The following is a 16677-nucleotide window of genomic DNA, read 5'->3' on the forward strand; positions in this document are numbered from 1 at the left end:
TCTTTCTTTTCTTCTCCTAAGACAGTTGTCCTCAAGTAACTTTCTGAACTCAGTGTTCAGGGCTGGGAGGAGACCCTTTTCTATAGCATTACATCATTTGCAAGAGTGATAAATTTTGCCTAAAGGGGAAAAAAAAAAAAAAAGAGTTTCTTGGATGAAACTACTTCTACTCTGCTCTGGTGAGACCTCACCTGAAGTACTGTGTCCTGATATGGGGCCCTCAGTAAAGGAACCTTTTAGACCTTTTAGAGTGCATCCAGAGAGCCACAACACCTTCCCTGCGAGGACAGACTGAGAGAGCTGAGGCTGCGTGGCCCAGAGAAGAGAAGGCTCTGGAGAGACCTGAGAGCGGCCTCTCAGTATCTAAAGGGAGGGCTGTAAGAAAGAAGGGGACAAGCTCTTTAGTGGGGTCTGTTGTGGTAGGACAAGGATAATGATTTGAAAATAAAAGAGGGGAGATTGAGGCCAGATAAAAGGAAAAAGTTGTGGTGTTTTTTTTTGTTTTTTTTTTTTTTGTTTTTTTTTTTTTGTTTTTTTTTTTTTACAGTGAGAGTCATGAGACACTGGTGTGGGTTGCCCAAAGAGGTGGTAGAAGCCCCAGCCCTGGAGACTTACCCAAGGTCAGGCTGGATGGGACTCTATGCAGCCTGATTGAGCAGTAGGTGACCTTTAAGGGTCTCTTTCAACTCAAAGATTCTGTGATTCTGTAGAGGAAAGAAAAAAAAAATCAATGCTACAGTAAAATCTAGTCCCATTTATTCCCATTCCTTTTCTGCATGGCTGTTTGGCGAACCAGGTTATGGAAATGATTTGACTCATCCCAACTCGTTTCCTTCTGTGGTTGGAAAACCATGGAAGCAAATGGGAATGCAGGAAGAGAACTGAAAGCAATCTGCAACTGAACTAACTTAGGTTGCTGAGGAATAGTGCTTCCAGTAGTCACAGAATTATGCCTTTAGTATCTTTAGAATTCAGCCTAAATAACATTTTCCCTGCCCCCCTCCTTTCCCAGTCCGGAAGTCCCAACTTCTTATTTGGTGAGAGGTAACCATTTAAGGTGTCTTCATGGAAATCACATGAGGTCCAGAACAGAAGCAAAGGCAGGCTTTGTCCAGGTGAATTTGTTGTTTGGGAGGAGGGCTGTTGGTGGCTTTCTGTTTTGTGGGGTTTTTTTGTTGTTTGTTTTTTTACTTGACAACTCAAATGGAGCATTTGTTTTGAAGGAAGTACTAGATATGCTGAAGGGCTAAAGAGAATTCACCAGCTACAGTGCTAGCTCCTAAATATATACGTTTAAATATATCCTGAGATCTTGATGGGATTTTCTGTCATTCCTCTTGTCAGGAAGTTTGATGTGAGGAGCAGGCTTCAGAGGAGACCTGTGATAGCTACAGTTTTGCTATATTGTCAATTCATGTTTGCTGTTTATTTGTTAACTTCTGCTACCCATTTTTAGAATTAATGTTTTTTTTTATTCTGTTGCAAGAAAATTGTCTTCACAAATTTGTTTAAATAACCTCTTCTTCCTCTCACTGATATTCTTTAGTACTATTCCATTTGCCCTAATATTCTTCCCCTTCTCATTAGCAAATCAATTCCTAATTCAGTTTTCTTTTGGTGGCAAATAAAATGCCTTAAGGCATAGAGCAGCTATATGACCCTCCTTAGCAGGATGTACCACTTACCTCTAGCTTTTCAAGCCATGCTTATGAATGAAGGTGAAAATCACACTGTAACTGAGGTAACATTACTTCTTTGCTTTGTTGTTACAGTACAGTGGTTGTGTGCCCTCATACCTACTCCCTTCAGTCTTTGCAGGGAGGTCCTGACAAACAGAAGCAGCATTTGACCACTACTGCAAGGATGCAAATAGAGAGGAGGAACGGCAGCTGCCTTATAAAGATGAGGTTACCAGATGAACTGCAATTTTAAACATAGTTTTTGCTTCATCATACTAAGACTTGTCACTATAGAACAGTCTGATTTCACTTGAGATATGAAAACGAAACAGAATTTAATTATAAAATTCTACATATGAAAATATTGCAGAAACATTTAGCTGTTCTTTCCTCCTTCATCTACTAAGATCTTGCAGAGCACTTTCTGGTTGGGTTCAATCTTGGTTTTGGTTTTAAATCTAGTCTTGTTACAAGGCTCTCTTTTGTAGCCTTTCTTTTAGAAGACTGAAGTTTGAAATCTAAGGTATACCCAAAGAATATATGAATATAGAAACTGACACTCTTGTGATTATATCTACTGTCTAGACTGGGAGAATGTATGATCTGAATCTCTGCAGTCTTGGAGAAGAGGCTTAAAAGTGCATCAGAAGTTTGTGTTCCACAAATGGCACCTAGAAGCAAGATCAGCTACATTTATATCACTTGTTATGTTTGGCTATTTTTAATTTGGAGAAAGTTTGCAGTCTTAGTTTGCTTCATTTTTTTTATTGTGAAAGGATTTTGTTTAGTATTTAAGTTAATCCTCCTTGATGGACTGTCTTTACTGTCTTCAGTGAATGGGGAACTAGTTCTCTCCAATTCTGTAATTACTTTCTAAAACACTTGGATACAGTCTAGTTATTTTTACTCCCCTACTCCCCCTGCAAAAAACTCTATACAACAGCCACCCACTCTCTCTCACCCTCTTATTAAAAATATATATATATGAAAAACACAACACAAAAAACACCCACTTGATATTTTAGTAAGTAATATTTCTAGACTATTTCTGGACTGTTTTCACTTAAGCTTTTGCATGGATTTTGCATCTTTCTTGAACATCCATGATGTACTACTTTAAATCAGGCCCGGTCAACAGTAACTCTAATTGATTTCTTCATGTATCACAAGTAAAATACTCCTCTCTTACCTATCCCAATTAGTCTTTTCCCTTCATCCAATTCAGTAATATTCAGTAGAGCTCTAACTTACATTTGGCAGTGCATTATTTTTTCCAGCCAGCTGTGTGTATGCCTGATGATTTTTCTTCAAAAACTTCATTAGCAAATTATGTAACTGAAAAGCATCTTTTTGTTTTTGGATGTACTCCTCTATCATAAGGTAGGAAAATGTTGTAGATCAAATAATTTGAATACCAGAAAAGGTGACATGCTGGTTTAGAGTTTGGGGAGCTGTGCAGCTTTGGGGTTAGTACAGATGCGTTGTCTGTCTCTGGATGTCACTCCCAGATGTGTGGTATCCAGGAGACAAAATGGGCCTTCAAGTAACTCTCTGTAAAAACACATCTTCAGATCTCCTGTGATAAAGAAAAGGTTTCTTACAGTCTTGTTACAAATACCCGAAGTAATGTAGGTCAAAAAGTGTAAAAATAATTATGCTACTTTTTTTTTGGATTTCTGGCTTTGTGCAGCAAAATTTTTCTGTGACTGTGTCCTGGTTCTTACTGCTGCAACACTTCTATTGAGCTTGCTGAAAATAAAAACCTGAGTTCTGCTACATCCAAGTTAAGCTGCAGTGTAGGTTTGTTTCTGTGGAAGAAACACTCACGTGAGCTTGGAGTGTGCATTCTTCAGTTCCCAAATGCCATGTGTATGGCTTTGTCCTGACAGACCCCTGCCAGTAAGCAGCCATAAAGCACTTCGTTGGAGCGTGAGTAGGGCTTTCTATTTACAAACTGCTGCTAAGATCCATCTCACTGGGAGCAGCTTTTCGTATGGCTTTCGAAATGTAAAGATGTAGAAGTGCTCTCAGTGCTGCGTGGCAATTCTTGGCAGCCTTGTTGAAAGAAACGTTAAACTTTTTCTTTTTTATTATCATTATACAGCAAGTAAGGCGTGCGCTCCTTTAACAGACGCTAGTGAACGTGAGCAGCGGGCCATAGCCGCATGTGACGCCGGGCCCCGGCGCAGCCCTTTGCCCCTGGCCGCCCGCCCTGCTCCCTGAGCCCGGCCGCTGGGGGGCGCGCCGCCTGCCGCCCGGCCGCCTCCCATTCGCGGCTCGCCCGGTGTCATTTTAAGTTGCGGCCCTCAGCCAATGGGGCTCCTCCAGCCCGCTGACATCACCCAGCAGCCAGTTCCCTCCAGCTGCAGAGCGCTTCAGTTTCTGTCTTTTTTTAAACTAAAATGGAGGCCGGTTTCTTGCCTTAAGGAATACGCTGCCTTGCCCGGCGGAGCCTAGATGTTGACATGTAACAGAGCCGGCAGCAGGATGGTGGTTGACGCAGCCAATTCCAACGGGCCCTTCCAGCCCGTGGCCCTTTTGCACATCAGAGGTGAGTCGTGGCGGATCGCGACCCCCCGGCCGGCTCCGGGGCGGTGCGGCTCCTTGTGGGAGCCCTTTGTAGCCGGGCAGCCGGCTCCGAGCTCCGCGCGGAGGCTGAGCGTGCACGCAGGCATCGCACGCATTGCTAAAAGCAGGTTTTGCTGCTTTCTGCTGCAACTCTCCCATCCCCCTTTCAGCAAGCGCTGATGTCAAAGGATGTGAAGTCACTACCCCAGAAAGGTAGCGGGGGAGGGGGAGGGAAGAGCCAAGTTATCCATATACAGTTCTTACAGAAAAGGGACAAACGGTGGGTGTGCTTCAGGGCTGCTGTGTGTGCATTGCTGGGTTGGAATGCTTTTCAAATGCACTGCAGCATGTGGAAGAATTGGTCTTGTTGGGGGGCAGGGAGAGAGATGTGACATACATTAGGAAAATATCCTTTATGCATTCATAAAGCATTTCCTAGAAGAGAGGCAGCTCAGCCCTAACAAGCGAGCACTTATGTGCCCGTTGGCTCATGGTGCTGGATGTTAAATCGCTGCGCAGGATACGTCTTCCTGGGTTTATGAAATTACTGCATTGAAAATGGACGTGTTGTGTAGCTCCTAAAGAAAATGTATTTTGATAGGAAGCTTCTACATAATATTTTGTCTTTTCTATTTTTGCAGTTAGCGAAATTTTGTATTGCTGTGATTCTGTGACTTCTTTCTGCTTTTTAAGTGGTATAAACAAGCTTCTTAACCAATCAAAGCATTTATTTTTTAACATCTTCCTCAAGTTGGCTTTGTTTTTAGAACTTTTTATGAAAACAGAACATCTTTTAGATGAGATCAGTGCACACTGAACAATGGCACTTATCTGGAAGAAACACAGCTGATGCTGCTTGTGATTACCTTTAGCTTCTCAGCTTACTCAGGCACAGGCTAGCTATTGGTACTGAAAATAATTAGTTTTTTATGAGTATTCCATATGCTGAAAATATTTTGCTTTGGGAGGTTAATTTTTAAACAAACAACGTTCAGAAGCCTGCTCCTCTAAACAGTAGTAGCTGTCAGCATATGTGGGGAAAAATCATGATTTCTTTTTACCCGTGAAAGACCCTTATCCTCTGTCTGAAGTGAGACTGAGTGTATTCTAGAAGGCTCTAATTTTGGTCTGTGAGTGGGGGGAAATGTGGTAAAATTCCTTTGAGTTAGAATAAGGGCTTTGCTTGTTGTCAAGGGAATATAACTGACTGCCTGAGCTGTAGCTTTTCCTTCTGCCCAAATCACCTTAATTTAATGATACCTTTTGGAAGGGTAGAAGCTCCATCTTTTAAAGGTGCAAATCTGTTTTAGAAAAAAAAAAAAAGTGTGAAGCTGAACTATGTAATATTATAATGCTGAACCTTAGCAATCCTTTGTCTTGGTATGAAAAAAGGTTCGCACTGGTGAATCTGTTATCCCTTTGGTTGCTCAGATCAAATATGTAACTGTGAAAGCGTATTTTAAGAAGCTTCTGAAATATCCTAAATGCAATATTTTTGGTATGCATGATAATACACTCGTAAGGTTGAGGTTAAGGATTATTATGCTTGTGTTTTTTTTGTTGTTGGTTTTGTTTTATTTAATGAGTGAAGAGTCAACTTTATTATAAGCAATTAAGAAAGTAGTATGAGATAATTTAGCGTTTTTCAGAAGGCAAGAAATTAGGTGAGTGTCTGCTGTTATAGCCCAGAGGAATTTCTTTAGAGATCACCTCCTCCATCTATACACATTACTTCATTCTTTTGTGAGCCTCATATTACTAGCTGCTCTGATGCAAGCAATACTGATTTGCCTCCCAAATGAACCCTACCAGAACAGTACTATGTATAATTAGTAATTAAAATGAACTGATAACTCTGACATCTAATGACAAAGATTTACTGTTTCCCCCAATCCATGCTGTTGTTGTCCTTTTACATCACCTGTTGCAGTATAGGATTGATTTCCTATTAGGATTACTTCCTTTTGCAGTGTAAAGGTCAGGCCTAGTCCTTCATTCTGGAGCTGTTGTTAAGGTCAGGCCCTTGGCCTTGCCGTTGCCTCATCCGGGTTGCAGCTTTATCTTTGGTGTGTACCTCGTCTCTCTGGATCCTGATATGTTGACTACCTGGCTTGAAGTCACTGTGGACTTGTTTGGCAAGCACTGACCTGTTGGCTGACCCTTATGGCTGTCATAAAAATGTGTTCTCCTTTCCTGGTTTGGTAGCATGAGGCTCTGCCCTTCGTCACAGTCAGACTGCTGGCAGTTGCCTGAGACCAGTGTGTGGAAATCAGGCCTGCAGAATATGACTTTGGACCTATTGTGGAAAACACCAAACACCAGGAGAGTACAGCCACAGAGTGAATGCACGTGGCACACGGCCCTTGGTCTCTTATTTGCTTATGCTGAAAGCCCTGGCTCAGGAGGGGTGTTTGGCCTGCTGGGGTGGTAAGCCCTTTGGTCATTCCACCTGCAGCAGGCTTTCCAGGAGATCTCAGTTGCACTGTTGCTGCATTGATTATTCTAGAGTACAAAGATAGCACATGATGGACAGCTGAACTGCTCGTTATTGGTGCTCATGATGAGCTTAGCTCCTCTTGGAACAAGCTAAAGCTAAGAAAATCACGATTTTATATAGACCAGTTGTCATGAGTATGGAGTAACTGCTGTGTTTCATGATCCTGGGTAGAGACTTGTGTGCATAGAAGAACAAGTAAAAATGGAGTAGATAAAGCAGCTGGTATGTGTATGTTTTGCCAGGAGATGACGTAAGGACAGCAGAGAAAAGGTGCAAGAGGAAAGCAAAGCAGGGTGGTATTTTCAAGGTGCTGCTTTCTCCTTATGGAGACCTTCTGGCAGCTAAAGCCCTAGGGTGATGGGAGTGGACTCAGAGCCTTGTTCCAGGTAATTGAGATGAGGCTTGGGGCAAGGAATTGGGCCTTCATCTCTGTACTTTAAGCAAAGAAAGCAGCTGTGAAGGCAGTATAGATTAAAGCGAGCAGTTAACATTTGTCACTAGACTTCAGAGTTACCAGTTCATATTTACTGTGGAGCAGTCTTACTGAAAGCTGTAGGTTACAATGTACAGATTGCACTCAGTAAATAAGGGATCTTGGTTCTTTCTGTAGGCAGATCATAGATGTTTATTCATTTGAGAGGGGCACGTTTTTTTTCATTACAAATACAGTTGACTGCTGAAAAAAAAAAAAAAAAAAAAAAAAAGATAGAGGAAGCCACTGCTTTTACAACTCAAGATGTGGACAGATATTTGAATAAAATATTGGTAAAAAATCTGATCTCTACTGGCAGAATTATTAGCAGAGTGTAGCAATTGCTTTAGTGGCCTAGTTGCTGACTGCTGCAGTTGGTAATGTTGTCTATTCATGCTTTTTCAAAATGATTTTCAAGATATTTTGCAAGACATGATGAAAGTTGTGTGGGAAGGAGGATGTGTACGCCCTGATCCTGTCAGCTCTCACTGAGCCTTCCTGTAGGCCATCGCCTGTTTCAGATATCTTGTCATCCATTCCCCTCTGCTTTCCCAGGGAGCAAAAAAAATTGAATTTTTGATGGGCTCAGATTTATTTAATTTCATTCAGATTTTGTAAACGAAGACTACTGGTTCAGTTTGGTATTAACACAGTGTCAAGCACCTGTCGGTGCTTTCCCTAAGTTTGGACCACCTTAGGGCAACCAAGAGCACCCTATCTATTGATAGGTGCATTTCTATTTTGTATTTTAGTACTTCAATATAGAAGGTCAAGTTCCTTTGACAAGGAGATGAAACACCTCCTAAGTGAGCTGCATAATGCATTTGAACCTGTGATATGCATTTTTTCTTAAAGGAGAACAGCACATTTATTTCATTAAGGAAAAAAAAAAAGGTTGTGTCTCTTTTTCCTGAAAATATAATTGGCCTGTAGATATTTGTCTATCAATACTTCCTGAAATATTGTGAGGGCTTTTACTTCTCAGGAGTTGTTTCTGAGCCTAAAAAAAAAAAAAATCAATTTAGTAATGAATTAAATGGAAGTAGAGGCCAAAGCTCACACTTCAGCAGTAATGCAGGGTAAATTCAGCATGAAGAGCAGTGGCCATTAATCTCTCAATGTACAAAAGGAGGCTGAGAGAACTGGGTTTGCTGGCCTGAGGAAGGAAGGGCTGAGTAGTGATATTTTCTTCATCTGTCAGGAGGAGAGGGGATGGGGAAGCAGAGCCAAGCACTTCTCAGGGATGCACAGTGCTTGAGGAGAGGTGACAAATGCAAGCTGCAACATGAGAGATGGCCGTTGAACACAAAGAGAGAACTTTTTCACCATGAAGGCATTTAAACTTGAGAACAAGACTGCAGAAGGGAGTGTGGAATCTCTGCTTAAAACAGGACCAGACAATGTGAGCAGTTCCATCTGTGTTTCAGTGCTTTGAGGGGAGATATTAGCCAAGTGGGAGTGAGGCTGCTACTTCTGTTGAAAATCATGTGATGCTGTAATTCTTTGTTGCACGTAGCACAAAAAATGATTGGCCGTACTGTCACTTTAAAATTGATTTTATATCTAAGTATACATATGTACATTTTCAAATTCAAAGAGCAGTATTTCCCTTCAGTTATTAAAGCAGACTCCTTAATGTGTTTGATGCCATGTACCTTTTGGTAGTTTTACATCTGTAGTAACTCTGAATTTTGTGTGCTGCTTTCATGAAAACTATTATGATGTTTTATGATTCTCACTGTTTCTGCAAAGTACTAAAGATAGGAGCTGGAACTACTTGCATGATTAAAAATAGCACACAAAACCACTGCTTTGTTTGTTTCTTAATGCTCTGTTAGCTGCTCGGCAGTAGTCTAAAAGCTATGTGGCAGGTATGTGTTTTTAGAGAACATGGATAACTAAAATATCTTTTGAGTAAGCTGGAACTCATAAACATAATGTACGCAGTCAGCTTTAACTGGTTTGAGTTATGTTTATTTAAATATTAATACCCTTAATCCTTCAACACATTTGTATTTAGTACACATTTAGGGTACAATGAGTCTTTGTCGTCAGAGTAAAATCTTAGGAAGGAAGGTGCATAGATGAGTGCCTCTTAATCACTTTTGACAGAGATGCTTCCATCACACAAATGAACCATTGTGATTATTTTAGAGAATTTAAAATGTACTGACAACTACTTCTGAAACTACAGGTATGTTTTTAGTTAGTGGAAATATTTGAAGGCCTTTCATACAGCAATCTTTCTTTCCTCACCTGCTAATCCAGTTAATGGTACTTCCCATGGTTGGCACTCACTTTCTGTCATTTTCATGGGTCGTAAATATTTTTGGCTTTGGATCTTAGCCGAGGGAGCCAACTACAGTTGAATAATCTCAAGGTTTGAGCATGGGCGACTTGTTTTGGCTGATAGCCACTCCTTCTCACTGAGCCACCCGTGCTCTGATGTTGAGCCTCACTCCCGGAGTTCATAGTCATCCTTCTTGCTAAAAGTTTCTTGTATGCTCATAGTGTGTTTTTTGGCCAGTGCTGCTCCCTAGCATTGTGTAACCAGTGGTACGCTGAAACCACCTACCATTCTTTTTGAAAAGTGTTGCTTTGGAAGGGAACAAGTAGCAGTTCTGTTCTTAACAAACCTAGATCTCGCATCTGTGAGATATTGAGATGCATACTGCATTGGTTAGTATTAGGTAATTATCCAAGGACTGGTATTTCATATGACTGTTAGTGTTTTGCCTCTTATGATGGTTTTAGGAAAACATCCAGACATAGCCATTGTGCATAGCAGACATAGGCTGATGTGGTGGTTTTTCAAACTGCTGTTTCCTGAAGGAACTCATGGGAATCATTTTTGATACTTGACCAAGAGCAGATCTAAAGGAGATTTGTTATTTATCATTCCTGCTGGGTTTAGCATGATGACATGCTTATTAACTCTTCAATTTGCACCCGTGGATATATTTTATCTTGTTGTTGCTCTTTCTCTGTATATTCTGTATTTCTGTCATTGCTGCTGCACTTATTTTCTTTTCTTCGTCTAAATCTTTGTGTATGAAGTGTGCATGTATAAATTAAGCTGCTGGAAACAATGAGAATGTCAAGTGTTCATGCTGCATTTAAAACCTCTCAGGGTACAATTGTATATGGAAAAAAAAGCCTTTAGAGGGGACTCTGTACTAAAAATTCCATTAAATTAGAGGAAGAGTCATCTGATATTTTGGTTGCATTTATTGAGTCACGGTGTAATTTGTACTCCCTTCAAAGGAAGCAAAATTATATCAGCGTAAGTACATACTGTCTGCACTTTTTATTCAGCCATCAAAATTCTTGCTTGGTGATTTTCATTTTAACATGAAAATTCAGTGCAATCATTTCTGAAAAAAATGTCCCTATTTCTGTTCAAAGCTTTTAATAATAATTTTAACTTCCGTTGAGTCAGCTAAATCCCTGTAACTACTGCTAGTTACTGAAACAGTATTGGAAACCATGTAGGTCTAGTGGGCACCAGCAATGTTTAAGATACAGGAATACTTATATCTGTGCAGATAAGATGGTCCTCTCATGGTAGTGGCTTTTGCATTGAACCTTTATGCCTGACCAACACAACGTATAATGGTGCAAGTAGAATGTTGTCTGTGCTTGGCCTCAGCCCACATGCTGGGCTTTGAAGGCCACACAGTGGAGTTAAAGGCTGTCCTGAATGTGTGGTGCTTTAAAGCCAAATCTGCCTCTGTGCATACAGGTTGTGCAACAGCATTTTTACTGTCTGTCAATTAAGATTTCTTTTTTTTTTAATGCAGTTAAAAATAGGGGTGGGGGCTGACTGAACCATTATCAAAGATGGAAGTGACAATTTTGTCAGGCTTCAGTGCTTTGATTTTCATAATCGCTCTTGTTCCTGATAGGTGTCTGAATCTTACGAAGTAAATATTTTCAATGTAAGTTAAAGATGAATTGTGAAGCCTAGAAGATGCTAAAAGCTAGCTGAAAAATTGCTTGTTTTTCACTTTTTTTAGTTGATTGTAGCAGTCTACTCAGCAACACTTTCTATTTTGAGTAATTTTATGGAAGTTCTTTAACTTATTTTTAAACTCAAGCCACCAAATATGTATTTTCACACAGGTTCTAGAAACAAATTTCTCCTTTTCTATTTAAAGTGAAGGCATGTCAATGTCAGTGCTGTTTCAGAGGTTTCCTATGTTCATTCACATACTGGAATGAAAATGGGCAAAATGATCAGAGCTTGAACTTCCATAAATAGATTAAGGAAAGATGTGTTATCTCCACTTTGAGTGAAATAGGTTTTCCTTCAAAGACGTACTCCAGAGGAACTGTAGTTTTAGCCTTTAGATTAATCTTTAGACCAAACCAACTTCTTCCTAGATCACTTCCTTTTGCTTCCACTTGCGTGTGATCTTCTATAGAAACTATCTGAAAATCCAAAATCTGACACAAGGGATCTTTTCTATTATTTTGTTGGTTTTTCTGGGGAGGCAGGGGGGAGGGGAGATTTGTGTGCTGTTATTTATGTGCATGATATAAATATTTTGGTTTTGTTCCTTTCCCAGTAGGAAACTAAGGTCTTGCTGACCTTTCAATCAGAGTAAACAAGAGGCTGAAGGCATCTTTTTGGAATGAATGTATTTGTCAATGTGAGGAAATGATGCCATATTATATAGTAGTGATTGTTTTGAATTGAGTTAAATGGAAACTTCTTAAGCACCCATTACTAACAAAATGTGCAGGTGTATTATGTCTTCAATATCTGCCTGTCTTGAAACATGGTAATGTTGAAATCATGTATTTCGGTACATTTTCAGGTGGACATAATTGGCTTTCTCTTACATGAATCAAAACTTCTTTTTCTAAAACATGAATTTTAGTTCCCAGCAGGGATCTGCTAGTAGTTGTTGTTAGTATTTGAAGTAATTGTCGTTGGCTGTTGACATGGCAAGGAGTGGCTGCTAAGCAGGTTACTGACCTAGTTAGTCCTAAGGTTACTTTCCAAAACATTGCTGCTGTCACGCTTGGCTGTTTTTTTTTTTTACCTGAGATGCATCTCACAAGGTTCCTAAATTTCACAGGCATATGAAGCTAACAAAGTGTTGCTTATAGCAATAACAGGAAAGCTATTGAGTTGAACAGCAGAATTTTTAAGGAGTGCACTCAGTGGGACTTAGTATCTGTTGAAAGGTCCTTCAGAATCTTGTTTGCATGCAGATTCAGTTACCTTCACTGTTACAGCCCTTCCTATGGATAGACTTTTCAAAAAGACCTGCATTTTCCACGTCCTATTTCTAATTTTGAAAATAGTGGAGCATTTGGAAAGCTCATTTAGATGTTTTACCAAGGAAGTTATGGGTGTGTTTGATTAATGTAAAAATAAACGTCAGCTTACGACAAAGTGGCGAATGCATGCAGCTGTGTTTATGTTACAACTTACTAAACTTCTTACATGAAGTTACATTGCTTCGGAATGTGGAACTCTTTAAGTTTGGCTGTATAGAAAAACAGACCTTGGTCATGCTTTCTTACCTATTATGTCATCTCTTTCTAAGCCAAAATGTAACCCAGCACTCTTCAGTAAATCTTATTCTATCTGCTAGTACTTATTCTGAATTCCATCATTAAATTTATAGATTTTATCATTTAGAAGATTTTATATATGATATAAAATATATGATATATATATGATAGATTTTATCATTTATTTACTGCCTAATAGAAGACAAGCAGTAATCCAGGGTTTAGCAAGTGGAACACTGAGAAGAAGCAGCAGGCTGATAGGCTGTTTAGAAAGTAGCCTAGGTATTTTGTATTTTGGTGGTTGGTTGTGTATTGTGTTATATTAATGTAACTTAAATCTGGTTTCACCAATGTCCTTGACAGTAACTCTTCATTTTTTCAGAGAGTTCTCATATATAAAAACTCTTATCTTTAATTAAATGCAGTTGTTGCATAATAAGCCTGTTTCTGCAGAACTTCAGGTTATTATACTACAGAAGGTGGACACAAGATTAGTTGCATCTTGTGAACTACACGTAAGAGCTAGGAAATAGAGGATTTTCCCATATGTTACTAGTAAGGGCTTTGTGCTTAAAATGGGTGTTGCTGTCATATTAACTGTGTGAGTGCCCCAAAGCTCTGACAGCTCTTTATCTCTTTGGTTTCCTTCTTCCCTTGTTAAGATGAAGATTTTTTCTTTTTTTCTTTTTCCCTTCCACTGTCTGTTTGATTTTACTTGCTGTCATTTTTCTCCCTAATTTTCAGGTGGATTTTTTATTTCATTAGTTCAAGCCCATTTCTGCTTGTTACACTTGTCATTTCCTGTATAAGCATTCCTGTGTTTTTTCTCTTCATGGTACGTTGCCTTTCAAGTATTTATGCACTTGTGATTTCTTCTCTATAATTTTTACTATGTTCTAATCTAGGCTAAAAAGGCTAATTTCAGTTAGATTTGAAGTACTTGTCTGTTCTCAAAGTGCTTTTATGTTTTTTAATTTTGTGAGATTTCAAAGAAAATGGTGGATTTGAGATAACGTTCTTTTTCAAGCAGGACTTTAGAAGCAGGGTGATTTTGTTCTACTTCTGAAAAGTCATTGCATAATGAGGTGTGGAGCTTACTTGCTTTTTATCCAGTTTTCTCATTGATAGTTATTATGTGCACCTGTAAAAGGTGTTGCTGGAAGTCATTTCAGAGTCCCAGATTGTTTAATATTTAAAATTGTGCCAAACAGCATAGAATGATAGCAAGCTTTTTTTCTACTTGATTACAAGTTGAAATCCTTAATGTCCCATTTGCCATTATGTAAAGTTTCTCCATCATCCAAACCACAGTTCAGTCTCACTGTTACTGCTGCCACCAGCAACCTCCTTCAGCTCTGGCTCTCCAAAGACTGCAGCTTTCACAGTGCATGAGTGCTGTGAAGCACCTGTTCTGAGCTTTGCTGACAATGCTTGCACTTCTCAGGACTTTCTGTCTCTCTTAAGCTTATTAAGCCATGATCGTTTCTTGTGGTTTTTTGTTGGTTTTTTTTTTGGTAGGGTAGGGGGGGAGGAAGGATTTGCTGTTAGTAGTCTGATAGCTTGTTTAATTCTAGCAGTCCTTAGTGCGTTTTCTTCCCACTAAATAGGAAGCTGTATTCTTTCGAAAAAAGGAAAATCACACAATCCAGTGAGAAGCCTTTCATTTGAGTAAAGAGATTTCTTTATTTAGAAACACAAAACTTAAAATACTGTTAATGACTTCAGGCATCTTTCTCCTCCTACCTCCTCCATCCAATGTCTGTTCTATAAGATTAAGACTAGTTTCAGACACAAATATCAGAGATGGAATCACTTGAAATAAAAAGTGGACTGTTTTTAATCCAGATAGCAGATCAGCATAGAAGCAAAGCCAGTGCTATTGCTTTACTGGAAAAATAAAGCTGGATTTTCTCAGATTTTAACAAAACTAAAATAAAAATACATTTGAACATCCAGAAGTTTGAACTGTTTGAAAATGAAGCGCAACTCGCTTTTGAATTGTAGCTAGAAGATGTGCCACATGTATGTTATTTCAAGCATTGTTTTAAACTTCATACATCGAAAAATACTTATATTTTGGGTGCCAATTTTGTTCAATTGCATTATGGAATGTGGAACAGCAGTAGTAAGGAGCAGTGCAGTTCCAAAGACGGAAACCAGTTACACATTTCTGTTACCTGGAGAACAGCCAGAAGGTATTGATGGCAGCGGCTCAGTTCCTTGAAGGCAGAGAGGAGTGGAAATACCCGCTGCTTACAGCTCCTCATTTCTCTCCTGGAATGCTCCTGAGAACCATGATGCTGCATAAAGGCAGCTGACCCACAGTAGGTCTTGCTTGTGAAGTTTCAGGCTGCTGCACGAGCATCAGTTCAGATGGAATGCATCCATGTTTTGGTCTCAGCTCACCTTCTTATTGACCTAGAACAAAACAACTATATTAGCTATTCAGACTATCAAAGCGGTTTATTGTTTGCCTTGCAGAAGCTCCTGTAATTTTAATTATTGAGCAGGAGTTGCTGGAGAGTGATGGGCTTTGTTGTTCTGGGTCAGGCTGAATGTTCATCCAACCTTCAGCATCCTGTTTCTGACAGGGAATGTGTTCTTGAAAAAGAAAGGAAAAAAACTTGAGAACTCAGTAGGAATGTACACAAGTATAATGCATGGTAATTGCAGTAGGACCTCAAACTTGACAGAAGGAGTTGTAGTAAGACTCAACTGCAGTTCTTTTATGACACTGAATGTACCTTCTATGTTCAGCAGTGAGATAGAAGTTTGTTTTCTGTGCCTCTTACTATTTTTCTCTGTATGTCATGCTCTCTTGAATTTAATACAAGTACTGTGTTTTTCCTCGAGTGTTCCTGTGGCTTTGATCACTGTGGTCATTTTTATTATATGAGATGTCTCTATTGTCCTCTCTCAAAACAAACAAACAGGAAAAAAAAACCCAACACTTCTATAGGATCAGTAGAGTTCCACATAAAGCATTTCGATGTTGATATTTTGTGTTTTTTCAATCCTCTGTATGCATCATAATATCTTGCTTGTTTTCAAGTAATCTGCAGCAGAACTCCCACTCCCAAGGCTGCTAGTTAATGTATGAAACATATTGCATATTCTATGTAATTATAGCAATTTCGTGCATTCCTTAAGTGTATTTTGAAGGGCTGCTAGAAGTAATAGCATTAATTAAACTTTCCATGCATGAACTGGAAAATTTCCTCCCAAACCCCTTATTTCTATTATCACCTATTAAGGTAAAACATTGTTATCTGGGGGAGTTACATCTCTTAGTGTTAATTAGTTCTATCATGTTTTCAGTAAAATCTGCTGAAGAAAATCAAAGAGAACTGTAATGAGTATGACAAGTAATAGAAATGCAGAGAAAGTTGTGTAATCTGAAGAAGTATTTCTTGATTGAGACTTGAACAGTAATTTAATCATTTCAAAATCAGGTAGATACTTTAAATTGAACTTGATCAAATGTTAGACAGGCTTTTGTTATCTTGCCATTTTTCTGTGATTCTTTTTCAAGATTTGATCACTAGTTCTGGAAAAAAATGATAATTTTATTAAAGCTGTATTCATTTTCTCATGTTCTGCAATCCCTCTGCCGGCATGTCTAGCTACTTCCATTTCCTTTACTCTGCATGTTGAACGCTGCTTATTCTTTGAGCAAAGTGCTGTCATGGTAATATTAGCTGAAATGGCTGTGGAAAAAATGGTTGTGGGAAGATAGCAAACTCCTCACATTAAAGCACAGCAGTGCAGATTGCAAAGCTATACTAACACTGCTAATGCTGCTTGCTTTTCTAATGACATCCAATTTAAATGATGCTAATAATTGCTTTTGATTGCTGGAAGGGGCTGTATCGTGTTAACAGTATGCTTTGTGGTATATGCTAGGAGCACCCTAATTTACAGTTAAATGTCATTTC

At 39.2% G+C, this 16677-nt stretch overlaps 1 protein-coding gene across 3 annotated transcripts in view; it reads left to right on the forward strand.

The window, feature by feature from the left end:
- PPP2R5C (protein phosphatase 2 regulatory subunit B'gamma) overlaps positions 1-16677 on the forward strand; it is a 73881-nt gene that overhangs the window by 22784 nt on the left and 34420 nt on the right. Inside the window, exon 2 of one of the 3 annotated variants that reach the window (XM_042813339.1) lies at positions 4107-4230. The exons of 1 other annotated variant lie outside the window; for it this stretch is intronic. In XM_042813339.1, the coding sequence (XP_042669273.1) occupies positions 4137-4230 (94 nt within the window). In that variant the 5' untranslated portion in view covers positions 4107-4136. Of the gene's footprint in view, positions 1-4015; positions 4231-16677 lie in introns of those variants that run through there. One more of the 3 variants, XM_042813338.1, reaches the window with a different exon arrangement.

The sequence above is a fragment of the Centrocercus urophasianus genome, unplaced genomic scaffold (assembly GCF_019232065.1).
Source record: "Centrocercus urophasianus isolate 14NV4802_14NV808 unplaced genomic scaffold, USGS_Curo_1.0 seq_14, whole genome shotgun sequence".
NCBI lineage: Eukaryota > Metazoa > Chordata > Aves > Galliformes > Phasianidae > Centrocercus > Centrocercus urophasianus.